Below are 15,058 nucleotides of genomic sequence, written 5' to 3' on the forward strand. Positions count from 1 at the left end.
TAGGGAAATTTGAGTATATCTTTCCACAATCGAGAAAAGACTGGATGTACAGTTGCTTGGTTGTTATAAGGCAGACATGTAGATATCTGGCATATGTTTTAGTTGATATACAAGTGTGCAGACAAACCAAATCACTCTCTGTTAAAAAAAGGGGTTTCCTCATTGTACTCTACTCTAAAACACAAAAAGCAAACAAATACATTAAGGGGCAGATTCATTAAGGGTCGAATTTCGAAGTTAAAAATACTTCGAAATTCGACCCTCGAATTGAAATCCTTCGACTTCGAATATCGAAGTCGAAGGATTTAGCGCTAATCCTGCGATCGATCGATCAAAGGATTTTTCGTTCGATCGAACGATTAAATCCTTCGAATCGAACGATTCGATGGATTTTAATCCAACGATCGAAGGAAAATCCTTCGATCAAAAAATCACAGGCAAGCCTATGGGGACCTTCCCCATAGGCTAACATTGACTTCGGTAGGTTTTACCTGCCGAAGTAGAGGGTCGAAGTTTTTTTTAAAGGAGAAGTACTTCGACTATCGAATGGTCGAATAGTCGAACGATTTTTCGTTCGATTCGTTCGATTTCGTTCGAATTCGAACGAATTTAACCAATTCGATGGTCGAAGTACCAAAAAAATACTTCGAAATTCGAATTTTTTTCATTCGAATCCTTCACTCGAGCTTCATGAATCGGCCCCTAAGTGCTCCTAATAAATGAAAAGTAAGATTGTGGGGCTGGTATAAACAATTAACATTTTATCCAAATCCCTGTGGGACAACAATGACATTAAATTAATAGTCCAAAATCCTTTCTGGATAAAGGGATTTCCTTGAATATTGAGCCTATGCAAAAAGTGCATACGGTCAGTGGGGGCTCTAAAGCAGGGGTTATGGAAACCATGATTCCAGATAATGAGTCCAATACCTATAACACATAGTGGCTAAAAATGCTGATCGCTGCCTAGAATATTCTTTTTATGGTAATTACAAAGCTGTTGTGCTGATCCCTGCATAATGTCATGTATTTTCACAGTCCACACCTCTCTAGTGTTTATTTTTAATGTTGTATCAGAGAGGGGTGGGAATTTGGACTGTGTGGGACACCAGCCTTCATGACTCCTACTGAGCTCAGAGAGAATGTTCCGTGCCTAGAGCGTAGGCTAATGACCTCATTCCTGGCAGAGAAGGTGATCAGGAAATGTGTAAAGTAAATATCCCCAAATTTATCATTCTTTTTTTTCAAGCTTATATAAACCTTTACTTCACCCATAAAAGGTCAATAACACTAAACATTCAAGTTGCTTAATTAAGAACATTAAAATAACCACAGATGTTTCCATATCCTAAATTGAAAAGAACACATTTTATTTTTAAGGGGTAGATTTAGCAACGTGTGAATTTAGAACTCACCACAGAAAAAGTCACTCACTTTCACGTTCGGCGCCCTAAATCCAGAACCAGTGATAGGTCCCTGGTTTCGGCTCTTCCTTCTGCCTTTAACAACTGCCTTTCACTTTAGAAGGAGCCCTCCGCTAATTGGATGCCACCAGGTCTTAATAAGAAAGGAGCCAAACAAAGGGTTCTGGATGAGCAAAGGGGCACGATCGTTTTACCAAGGAGATAGGATGGAAGGCAACACAGTTCAGAAGACAGGCCAAACGATAAAGTATGGACAGGCAGACTGGCCCAGCACAAGCAGAGTGGAAGAATAGTCAGACCGGATCGGTGCGGGCAGAGTTCAAGGAATGGTCAGACAGGTTAGGATCAGGATTGGAGAGCGTAGAATAATCAGCAGGTATGCAAGGAACAGATTGGAGAGTTCAGAATAGTCAGCAGGCAGGCAAGGGACAGATTGGAGAGTTCAGAATAGTCAGCAAGCACGCAAGGGTCAATAACAGGAAGATCAAGCAGGATTCATGAAGAATAAACACCCAGAAAACTAACAAGTATAACCTAACTACGGGCAACCTCCAGAATTCAAAAATCACCTTTAAGTACCTTTGAATTCATCACGCCGGCGCGTAAAACCCGGAATTGCGTGCCTCGCACGCCATAGGAGAACCAGCACTCAAAGGGAAAGGAAGCATGTGGCCACTGGACCCTCCAGCTTACCAAGAGACCTTTTATGGCACTGACTCTTAAGGTGGTCAGCCCTGACATCAGAAACAGAACCCGAAGAATTCTCCATAGGACCATAGCCTTTACACTTACCTCACACAAGGCGAGAGTCAGGGGATCTCTGGGCTAAACATTGGGGCTGACCCATTACCAACCCTGGAGAAGGACAAGATTGCTGGTGGACCTGTATGGCAGGTTTCAACATAAAAACATGAAACAAGTTAGAGAACTTAAACATATCAGGTAGCTTGAGACATACGGAGTTAGGGTTAACAATTTTTATGATAGAATAAGGATCAATAAACCTGGGCCCCCACATAAGAGATGCTGTAGATAACCAAACCAAGTCCCAAACTTGATATTTGGATAACTCCCTGCGGCACTTAATGGCTGTACTTTTTTGAGTGGGTATAGTTGCCGAAAGGGAACCATGTACGCCAGAACGAGTCATAGAACAATGTATAACAGAAGGGAGTTTCTCTAAGGAAGCAACTGCCACCATTAGAGTGAAAACTAGACAAGAATCTTTACACTTGGAACCCCACTGAATAACCTCCCCAGTTACCCAATCAATGTGGGGGTTGTGCACCTGTAGCCAGGGTAACCCCAGATGTAAGGGGGACGGAGAACCATCAAGAATAAGAAAAGATAATTTTTCACACTGCATATTGTTTATACACAAGGATAATGTCTTGGATTTTTGGGTTACTAGACCTGACCCAAGTGGGCTCTTATCAATTGCCGAAATCCTCATAGGAGTTTTAAGGGGGATAAGGTGAATATTATACCTTTCTGCGAAGGTAGCATCTAAGAAATTCCCCCCCAGCCCCAGAATCCACCAAGGCCGAGATTTTAACTAAACCCCCAGACCGGGATAAAACGACAGGTACCATATTTTTAGAGGCAAATTGGAGAGAGGAAATCTCTCGACCCAAATGGAGCTCCCCTTCTCCATTTAGGCTTTGAAGTTTCCTGGTCTCTTAGGACAATTTTTAAGGACATGACCCTATCCCCACAATATATACACAGACCCAGGGATCGCCTTCGGGCCCTTTTCTCAGGGGACAAACGAGTAGTGCCCAATTGCATGGTTTCCCCCTGAGGACTAGGAAACGAGGGAGTTGGTGATTCATCAGTATTACATAAAGTAAGGAAATATGTACACCCTTCAGCCTGCCTTTCTCTTTGCCTCCTATCAATTTGGATGGCTGACTTCATAAGGTCATCCAAAGTGGATGAAGGAGGATAATTAACCAGACTGTCTTTGACAGAGCTAGAAAGCCACACCCAGAATTGGTTACGAAGAGCTGTATCATTCCACCTCGTCTCAACTGACCAGTGGCGGAATTCCGTACAGTACTCCTCAATTACTCTTCTAACACTCTAATCGGCAGAGCTAGCACGACCCAGGTCATCATATAACATGGCCCAGACCAGTGGGTCACCTTGTAGTAAGGTCATAATGAACCTTACTTCATCCTCACCAGTAGGGAAGTTGTGAGGGAAAAAACTGAGGCAATTCAAAAGTTAACCTAACAAAGACATTTTCAATATAATTCCAAAAATGTACTATTTTGGCTTGCTTTTAGTATTTTTATAGCAGTAATATGGGTCCTTTCTCATATATATATATATATATATATATATATATATATATATGTATGTATATATATATATATATATATATATATATATATATATATAGTAGAAGAGTAGAGTAGAGAACCGGCACTCACGATATTAAGGTCATCGGTGCCTGGGTGCAGTCTTCGATCAGGAAAATCAAATAGACATAGTAGAGATATAAGAAATTCATGAAATAATATAAGTGGAACGAACAAAAATGGTTTGAGTAACCATTTTTGAATTTCTTATATTATTTTTGTTCGTTCCACTTGATCTCTGTTCCCATTCATTATGTTTTTTCCTTTGTTTTTCACGTATGTTGTTTTTTCAGTTATGCTGTCATTCACACGTCACTTCCTCTGCCTTCGGTCTCTCTTTTTTGGATTTTTTGGATTTTGTTCCCGCCACACTGTGTATTTATTTCCGTTTGTTTCATAAAAGGCTGTTGTGTCAGCCGAAACGTCAGCGACTACCCACAATAAAAGTTATTTATTATACCTAAGACCTGTGAGTGCGATCTCTACTACGTCTATATATATATATCAAAAATCTTTATATATATATATATATATATATATATATATATATATATATATATATATATATATATATATATATATATGACTACAGTTATTAAATTTGCCGGTTGTAATAAAGATTTGGGGTTGCTTACCTTTAAATTAACTTTTACTAAGATGTAGAGAGTGATATTCTGAGACACTTTGTTTTGAGTTATTTAGCTATTTATTCAGCAGCTTTTCAGTTTTCAATTTCAGCAACCAAGCATTGATTTGAATATGAAACTGTAATATGAATAGGAGAGGGCCAGAATAGAAAGAGGAGCAATAAGTAGCAATAACAATACATTAGTAGCCTCACAGAGCATTTGTTTTTAGATGGGGTCAGTGACCCCCATTTCAAAGCTGCAAAGAGTCGGAAGGCTGGAAATAATTCAAAAATGATTAAAAAGAAAAGATGAAGACAAATTGAAAAGTTGCTTGGAACTAGTCAATCATAACATACTAAAAGTTAACTTTAAGAAACAGTAACATCAAAAAATGAAAGTGTTTTTAAAGTAATGAAAATATCATGTACCGTTGCCCTGCACTTGTAAAACTGTTCTGTTTGCTTCCCAAACACTACTATAGTCTATATAATCAAGCTGCTGTGTAGTAATTAAGGAAAATTAAAAAAGAGTCTATATGGCACAGGTTAAATAGTGGATAACAGATAACATCATTATGTTCTACAGAGCTTATCTGCTGTGTAACCTGGGCCTTTTCTCCTTTGAATGGCTGCCCCCATTGCTACACAGCAGCTTATTTATATAAACAATAGTAGTGTTTCTGATGCAAAGACAGCAGTTGTACCAATGCAGGGCAACACTGCATTATATTTTTATTACTTAAAACAACTTTTATTTTTTGTTACTGTTGCTTTAATGGTGAAAAAAAACCTTTACAAGTCAACATGTATTGAATAGAAATCATAGTCACTTTTCTCAGCTGAAATAAACTCTTTATCTAAAATGAGTCATGCATTTTGTCTGCTCCCAACAGCTTTACTTGTTTGCAACATCTTAGTGTCTCATTTTAGTTCTCATAGGACACAGATATGCTTTTTTGGCACATCTTCATTTGACTCCCTCTATAGAAGACTCAGTATATAGCTTATTTTATAAGTTAGGAGCACTTTCAATGATTCTTCTTATCTTTGCCTTTTCAAAGTCCTTCTTTTTTTCTCTTCCTTTACTTTCTTTGAGAGGTTTGTTTCTCTACTCCTGTATTTAATTACTTATGGCAACCTTATGGCAATATTATTACCAATAATTACACTTAAACATACTGCTCCAGTAACACCAATTGGTCCACCATTTACCAAGGCTTGCCAGAGTATATACAATGTTCTGCAGATCACTATCAGGCTTAATGTTAACATATCCAGGAAAATACCAGTTGCTGACCCTGGCACTCTTGTCTAAGCAAGTAGTCTATTAGTCCATATACAAACCTCTAAAAAACACCTTCCCAATCAATTACTGATCTGAACATTTTCATATAGAGGTCCAACTGTGTGAAAAATCCAAGTTTTGGGAGACCCTAAATTATTTTGCAGAGGGGATAGTAACATCCAGTTATGCCACTGGTGTTTCAGTACAGGTCTTTTTTTCTTAACAATTGACTTCCCAGATGTTGATGAACAACAACTCACACCACTCATCAACATGTACAGTATTTATTGCTTTGAACAGGTTATTTCATGGATGCAATTCTGGCAAATACAATCCTGTTCATGTTTTGTTAGTATTCGAACTACTGATAAAACCCAAGGTCAAGTTGGAACAACTGTTCTCTATAGTAGTTACCTTGGATCTGGCAAAAAATTATATACCTTAAGTTTTTGGCTTCTATACAAGGCCAATGCTACCACAGACCTTTACCAGTAAAAACCTTCTCCCCTTTAGATGCCCCCAGTCACTTTCTTTTTGGTGATTTTTGTATAATATTTGGGCTTCTGTTAATTACATGTGTAGGGACAAATTTATACTTTATAGTACTGTATATATACAATAAATATATAGCTGTTTAGTAATTAAGTCAGATTCAAAAACATGGCAGCACCCATTTTGCACCAGAAGAAATGATCAGCCCTGTGATATAACCTTCTACATATATGTCCTATGCAACCATACACGCTTCTGTTTCAATAATTTCCGATGACTCCTAAGGATATTATCTCAACAGCCTCCTCCCAAAAACTCTGATTATGTGAAGTAGTACTGACTCTCATAAGATGAACAGGATCCAAGCAGAAGAGCTGCTGTGGACGACTTTGAAAGGGTTTTCTTATTGGCCATTGTAAATCATCTAATAAAATCCCCATAACTAACAGAATGGGGTATCTGTGTACTTGCTATTTCAGCCTACCACTTTAGTTATTTTTTACTGAAGTGCCTTAAACGAAATGGGAGTTTAGCTGACTGAAACCTTTAGTCATTTAATTCCTACAAAATATAATATGAAACAAAAATCACAAAAGGAACTGAGAAACAGTTGAATAATTTTATAGATACCATGGGAGTAACATACAGGAAACAGACGCAGTTATTTGCATACTTTAAAAACCAAGCAGCAAGTTGTTTAAATTATTCTCAGCAACACTCCAGAAGCTCATTTTGCCCCCAAAAGACTGTAACAAAATATTTTAACATTTCAAATGAATACATTTGTTTTTCTGACAAAAAAAAAAGATTTTTTTCATTCATGACATATATACATCCAGACTACTGTTATTAGGGGATCATTTATCAAAAATCCTGCAGTCACACACAAAAAACCCCCGCATAATTGTAACTTATTGAGACTGTGACTTTTCCCCTGACTTTCCATGATTTTGCACATATTTTGCAGCTGGGTTCCTTAATAATCAATAAAGTCGATAGCAAAAAATCACATAAAATAGCAAAGTACACTGTTATGAGAAAAAAGTTTCAATTTTCTCTTGGTGTAAATTCTTTTGTGAACATTCACTACTTTATTTCCCCCATACAATTCAGAGATTTTGCCATAAAGAAATGTTTTATGTGAGGTATTATCATGGAGGAGGTGACATAGATAATGAGATGCTACAGTTGCTGCTCTATTCCTATAATGGCATTGCACCAGCCTGAACCTGGAGAATTTTTTTGGCCGAAAATTAATTCTTGTGCTCTTGGTAAATTGGCAAATATTCAGTTGAGTCGTTTCACCCTTTCTCACTGAAAGTTAAATTGCCAAAACTACTCTCCTTTTAGTGCATTTTTACATTTTTTGGTGAAAATACTCCAAATTGTAACTTTTTCCCTTTAATAAATGATGTCCTTGAAAGTATGTACCAAAAAAAGCAATGGCTTCCTAATTATTCTTCTTCACTTCCCGATTCTCTTGTGGATTAAATTGTTATTTTATAGCTTTTTGTTACCCTTTGTATTACATACTATAATTAATAGTTGCTAAAATCAATTACTTATTGATGCAAATTATCAACTATTTAAAAAACAAGGCAATTAGATTTTAAATGGGGATTTCAGCATTGTTTTACCCTCCTATTAGAAACATTTTCCACTCAGTGACATATATTAAGGACACACTGTGATGGGGGCCTGGGGCAGAAACTGCTATTTGTTCTTGGGAGATTCTTTGGCACTGAATATATACAGCAATATACAGTATTTTGGGGGCATTAAGCATTAAGTATACACTGCATATTTACTTCATGATGTACTGGGACTGTTGGCACTGCACATACAGTATACTGGATCAACTAGCAGTTAGGCAGGTTATATATATAGACTGAAAAGGTTGAACTTGATGGACATGTCATTTTTAAGCCTAACTTAATATGTTACTTTTTATATTCAATTTGTAAACATGGATCACAAACAACACCAATATGACTTATATTTGTGAGTTGTTCCAAGTTAGTGGAAATATACACAAGAAAACATAATTGGCTGGATGTTTGAGTTTTGTAGTTGTTAGAGTGGTCAAAAATTGTCAAAAATGGACGAAAAACATTTTCACCTCCATGTCTGTCCCTGGCTTTCCTTCTGAAAATTTGGTACATTTACTGAATGTGTTCATCTGAACTCATCTGAATCCATGCGGGTGCCTGTATGCATGCCGGATTCTGTGGGTGCCTGTGTGTTGATGGTGCTGTGTGTGTGCCTAAGTATGCTTGTATACCTGCCAAAGAATGTGTTTAACTTAGTATTGGTCAGTCTGTATTTGTGTGCCTGCCTATGTCTTTATTGTGTACGGGCTTGCTTTACGATCAGAATTTCTTTCTTATTCCAAAAGATTTATGTTAAAGAATGGCCAGTTCTTAGAAACTCTTTGTTGGTCTTTACTTTTTATAGTGTTTCAATTATTTGCTTTCCCCTTCTGACTCTTTCCAGATTTTAAATAGGGATGCACCGAATCCACTATTTTGGTTACAGCTGAACCACCGAATCCTTTACGAAAGATTTGGTCAAATACTGAACTGAATTGTAATTTGCATATGCAAAGTAGGGGTGGGAAGGGGGAAAACATTTTTTACTTCCTTGTTTTGTGACAAAAATTCATACAATGTCCCTCCCCGCCCCTAATTTGCATATGCAAATTAGGATTCGGTTTAACCGGGCAGAAGGATTCAGCCGAATCCTGCGAAAAAGGCAGAATCCTGGCCGAATCCCGAACCGAATCCTGGATTCGCTCCATTCTTACTTTAAAATGAAGGATACAGGACCCAGCAAACGATGTTAATTGTATTACTTATCTTTCTATTTAGGCCCTCCCCTATTCATATTCATCTCATTCAAACCACTGCCTGTCTGCTAGATTACATTGGATACTAGCAACCAGATTAGGGTTGCCACCTTTTCTGGAAAAAAATACTGGCCTTCCTATATATTTATCTTTTTTCCCTATTAAAAACATTGGGATCAACCATCATTTTTACCAGCCAGGTGGCAACCCTAAACCAGATAGATGAAGAAATTCCAAACTGGAGAGCTGCTAAATAAAAGGGTAAATAAGTAAAAACTGACGACCAAGTGCAAATTGTCTGAGTTAACAAACCCTTTAATATGATTTTGCTGTAAGACCCAATGTCTTGTAGCTACATCAATGTGCAAGAATTTTGCATTACACTGTATTTATTGTTCAGTGTGTTCAGGTGGCCTTATACATGGCCAACACTCTGCATTTGTATTTTAACTTTGGCACTACATTTATACAGCAGCATCAGGGTGACACTGCGTATTTCCACAAAACAGTCACGGTGAAGGCTTATTGGCTCGCCGGCGGGGAAGCAGTAACATGACAAAATTTCCAAATCGAGCGCCACAGTAAAGAAAGCATAGGCCGGTCTTCCACTGCCGGCGCGGGCGCGATGACGTCACTCGACCGGCGCGGCTGTGACGTCTCAGTAGCGTCCGGTTTAGGAGCTTTACAATCCAGATGTCGCACTTGCGTTTCAAGACCCGGAACTCCTGACCTATTCAGATGATAGATATTAGCAAAAGCAATGCAGACCCGTGTCACTACATTTTTCCATGTTGTTGTTTTCGTGGCTGCATATTGATTATGTTTAAAACTAGTTCCCTGTGTGTAAGTGTCCAGGCTGTTGACGAAATGCCCAAAAGAAATGTAAATTCTACTATTATTTGTGCTTCAGCTGGCTAATCGAAGGTAATTGTCCTTTGTAAAATATATAAATATCCCACTTCTCTCCCCAAGCAAAATTATTTTGTAAATGTCTTTATTAATGTCTGTCTTTGCTTTATAGGTTTGTAATATTATACAGCAACTTGTTTGAAATGGATTGTAGTAGAGGTGACCAAGGCAAGTATCAATCTGTATCTGTTTTGTGTTGATTGTCACGTCCCTTTATTTTTTCTGTTACAGACTTAGAGTTGTTGTAAATGTGCTATACTATTTCTATAAGTCGGTATGGTATGACATCTGTCAGGGGCGATCCTGCCCAATTTGCTGCCCAAGGCAATTGCGCTCTCTGCACTAGAAGAGCCAAATTTCCGTGTTGAAAACCGGAAATTCGGCTCTTAGTTACCAGGAGCGGCATTTTTGCCGCCCCTGGCAACCAGGGGGGCGCTGCCGTCTGAGGCGTGTGCCTCAACTTGCCTCATTGGCAGAGCACCCCTGACATCTGTACACATTTTCATTTACGGCAGTCCTTTGCAGCTAAAGTTGTGCCACACATTACCTTTGGCTTATGCCAAAACTGCCATTCCTTACAGCGTCTGCCCATGCTTAGGACCACTGACGGTGGACAGAACCAAATACAGAAATGTGAGTGGTGGAGAAATCAGGGAAAACTTTAATTGCATAGGATTGCTCTGCATGGAAAAGTGTACAGCATTCTTAAGGCAATTCCACTATTTTATACTGAGGTTTAGGCACTGTTTGTTTTTGAAGCGATAAGAATACTAGTGCAAATGTTTTTCATGTTAACATCATAGTCTAATATTAATATCGTTTTCCTTTCTAAATAGACTTGCAGAAACAAAGGTATATAAATGGCATAATGAAGTTATAGAATTTATATAATTGCTTACAAACATTTTCAAACCAGTGACACTTGTCTAAATGTATTTTGTACCTATTTAGTAGCTCATACCCTCATTCACTGTAGCAGTTAATGGAAACCATACAGGTAATTCCATTTGCATGGAGAGGAATAATTTCAGTCGATGTTTCATTATTGTTGTAAATTCACAGTTGTATTAACTTAAGGGTGTGGCTTTTTTTTTTTCTTACTTCAAACCGAGTATCAGTTTCAGGGGAGTAGCGAGGTGTCTCTGTTCTACACATATTAACATCTTTCCTTAATTTCATATAATAGATGTGTGGCATAACGAAGAAAAGTGCCTGGCTCCTTACTCTGAAAATAGTGAGCTCTGTGAAGCTGTGGTAAAGTCCATCAGTTGTGGAGCGAATGGCTTATCTTATGCTGTGATCTCATTTTTGGATTCTACGCAAAAGAAATTGCCACTTTCAGAGCTTTGTAAACCACCAGCCTATAATAGCTCGTGGAACACATCCATGTTTGATGATGAAGACTTGGAGAAACCTTTTTTCCCAGACAGGAGACCCCATGGACCTTCGGAAAATTTTCCATTGTCAGATACTGGAGTTTCTGTTCCTTATACGATTAATAGATACTTACGTGATTACCAGAGGGATGGGGTGCATTTCTTGTATAAACATTTCTCTCAGTCTGTGGGATGTATTCTTGGTGATGACATGGGACTTGGAAAGACAATACAGGTATAAACCTTCATTTAACTACATTATTGATCAAAAATATTATTAAAGTGGTGCCTGTGTAATGTCCTCATTAGTTCTTGATTTATCATATTTTATAGACTGGAATTAGATTGATTTCCCTGACCTTTTTTATTTAGCAGGCTTGAAAAAGACAGGGCTGTGGAGTTGGTACATAAATTCTTTGGCTTGACTCCGACTCTGTTTTTAAAGGAACAGGAACACCAAAAACTGAAAGTGTAACAAAGTCATCAAAATAAAATGTACTGTTGTTCTGCACTGGTAAAAGCTGTGTGTTTGTTTCAGAATGAATACTATAGTTTATATAAACAAGCTGCTGTGTAGCCATGGGGGCAGCCATTCAAGCTGTAAAAAAGGAGAAAAGTCACAGATTACATAGCAGGCAACAGATAAAACTCCATTGTATTGGACAGGGCTTATCTGTTATGTGCTATGTAACCTGTGCCTTTTTTTCCAGCTTGAATGGCTGCTCCCATGGATACACAGCAGCAGCAAACACACAGATTTTACCAGTGCATGCTAACAGTATATTATATGTTAATTAAATGCTTTAATTTTTTGGTGTTACTGATCCTTTGATATACTAATGTATTTTCCACGTTGATTGAAAGAATATCTTTTGGTAATTGTAAACCAAAATCAAAATTAAACTACAAAAACAATTGTAAAACCTAAAACGTATATATTAATTGAACCTGGCATATAGCTGTAGAATATAATCTAAATACAATCCAAAATTAACTAAAGTATTGTTGTTAGAAACAGAATTGCTTCTGCCATAGTCTTCTTCATAGAAGCTCTTAAATTTCATTATTTTCACTGTTTGTATTTAAAGTTATTAGGAGTTGGAGTTGGTACATTTTTGGTCACTCCGACTCCAGATACCCAAAAACTCCACAGTTCTGGAAAAAGACAATATCATTCCTTTCTAAATAATAAATTTTTCTTTGCTATTTGTTTGTAATAAAAAAGTAGTCTTTGTAGACTGTTACAACAGGGTTAACACATTTTTTGCAGGTATGATGGGGTACTTATACACTGGAGCTACTTTGGGCATGATATTTCTAAATTATTGATTGAGATATGAATATCTGTCTATAGAAGTGTAGGCTCTTTTTTTTGTTCATGATGCTTGGGACCTTGAATTTTTGGAAGAGTGGGCTTTCCTCCTCAAGAAACTACCCTGGTCCAGTGTGATTTATTTAAACTCACCAGTGGGTGTCGAACAAATTGGCACCCCCTAGGGACATCATTTTATTTTTGCAATCATTATGGATCTATGTAAGCTTAGTTAAAATCATGTCCATGGTACTTTGGCAGTTAATTGATATCTAATAACTTATCTTCAGTATTAAACATGATATAAACGTTGGGAATGGGTTACTCTGGCATTTATTCTTTTTATGGGTAAGACTTTGCTGGGTGCTTGTACTTGAAGGTTTGAAGGAAGCAGCTATTTGAAAAGTATCTGTTGTACTGTCGGTTTCAGATATGCACATATAAGGTAGACTAGACATTTCAAAGGGACACAGGTGTAAATGTTATGCAGCTTCTGTGCATGTAATTGATTACTGCAACATCCCTTCACTCAACTAAATTGAAAGTTGTTCAGACAGTCAGCAACATTTTAAATTAACCACGTGTAATTAGGCTTGACAGATTGCCAATGATATAAAATATATGCTAATTTAAATGTAAATGCCTTTCTATATGTGTGAACTAAAATGAATTGTGGTAGCTGTATGAAATGCATATTTACAAAATATGGATGGATGTGTCTATACCATGTTCAAAGGTAATAATACAAAGGGGATAGAACAAAAGGATTATGTAACTTTACTAATGACATTTAAAAAGTGATGTCCATATTGGTATAAAACAACGATTATAGAATATGAAGTGTGTAAGTAACTTTTTAATATAAAATGTTGGAAATGTTTCTCTAGCCAGTCGTAATTTGCTATCTGAAGCTAGGAATCAAACGTTTTGGTGTAAAGAAAATAAAGCAGTTTCAGGGTACAAGAAAATCCTGTAAGACCAGATACGCCTTTTGTTTTTGCTTGTGTTTTTCAGCAGACCGAGTTTCAGCCCCATAGGGTAATGGCACACCAAGAAATTAATCAACAGCGATAAATCTCTGCTTCTGTGGACGGCTAATCGCACTGGCAATAAGGTGAATGCTGGTGGTAAAACCCATGTCGCTTCAGCCTTCAAAAATCGCTCAAAGTTTCCACTTGAGGCAACATCAAGCATTTTTGTGAGACTGCAGCGACATGTGTCTTACCACCAACGATTCCTATTGTTGGTGGTAAACGTTTTTACAGGAGATTAGTTGACAAATCTCCTGAACATGTCACTCCATTGGAAATAATTGAAATTGCTGGCAGTAAAACAACGCATTGCTCCATTCCTCTGAAGGAGGAAACTTCAGTTGACTTTGCATAATTTTGGTTTTACCGCTATCGATTTCAGTTATTTCCAATGGAGACGCATTTTTGGGAGATCTCCACCTCCAAATTCCAAAGGTTTCTGTTGGCCTTTAGATAATGGCAACCCAGTACCAATGTATTAAATTGGTGAATATAAGAGTGTGGTACGGATTCAGTGTGTGATAGAAGAGGTGAATGAGTCTGCTCAGGGCTCTTGCAGTGTAGTAAATTTGTCCATTTGCACCATGTCATTTTTGCTTACACAGTACTTACTGGTATGAGATTTATTATTTGAAATATATGGGACTTGGAAAATGTGTTTTTACATAATTTGGATCACACAATGCCCATAAAGGGGACCCATCACCCAAAAAAATTATTCCAAATCCTATTTTATCATGTTAGTCAAGCAAAATGAACTTTTATTACACTGTATAAATTATTTAAATCTTGTTTCCATCAGTCTGGGAATTCATAATTATAGCAACCAGGAAGGAGGCATTTTGTGGACACTGTTATTAAGGCAAGCCTGGTATCATCTGAAAATCTTGTTTGTGCACCAAAATGGGGGACCTGATGTCCATCCCTCTGCACTGGTTACAAAATTAAATGGTTAAGAGAACTGGAGGAATGTAGCGAGAGCAGTGACATCTAGTAAGTGCTGAATGGAAAGTGAAAGTAATTGCTTGCCCCGCCTCTGTGCCTAAGGAGGAGGCAGCCAATATTTGATTGACAGCTGATATTTTTAAATGAGTTTACAACAGCTATGAATGCTTTAATAAAAAAAAAGAAATTGCATTTTATATCTAATTTGAAAAGGACTTTTATTGTACAGATTTTTATGTCTGGGTGACAGGTCCACTTTAAGGTGTAGTATACATAGTTTTGTCGCATGAGCTCTGGTATGTAGGGCATATGCTGCACATACATTTTGTTTATTCCTTTTATTAAGAAATATCAGTTTTTTGTATTTCTTGCTCTAAACAACCAGTTTTACTTTACTAGTTTCTGTACCTTCCTGCCTTGACGAGCTGATAAAATAAGCTCTTTTTCT

General features: G+C 37.4%; 1 protein-coding gene across 1 annotated transcript in view; it reads left to right on the forward strand.

Moving 5' to 3' along the window:
• The first annotated feature begins 9,633 nt into the window (after positions 1 to 9,633).
• Positions 9,634 to 15,058, forward strand: part of ercc6l2.L (excision repair cross-complementation group 6 like 2 L homeolog) — a 67,530-nt gene continuing 62,105 nt past the window's right edge. Inside the window, exons 1-3 of the mRNA XM_018259169.2 lie at positions 9,634 to 9,961; positions 10,059 to 10,114; positions 11,133 to 11,557. Of these exons, the coding sequence (XP_018114658.1) occupies positions 10,090 to 10,114; positions 11,133 to 11,557 (450 nt within the window). The 5' untranslated portion in view covers positions 9,634 to 9,961; positions 10,059 to 10,089. The remainder of the gene's footprint in view (positions 9,962 to 10,058; positions 10,115 to 11,132; positions 11,558 to 15,058) is intronic.

The sequence above is a fragment of the Xenopus laevis genome, chromosome 1L, assembly GCF_017654675.1.
Source record: "Xenopus laevis strain J_2021 chromosome 1L, Xenopus_laevis_v10.1, whole genome shotgun sequence".
Taxonomy (NCBI): domain Eukaryota; kingdom Metazoa; phylum Chordata; class Amphibia; order Anura; family Pipidae; genus Xenopus; species Xenopus laevis.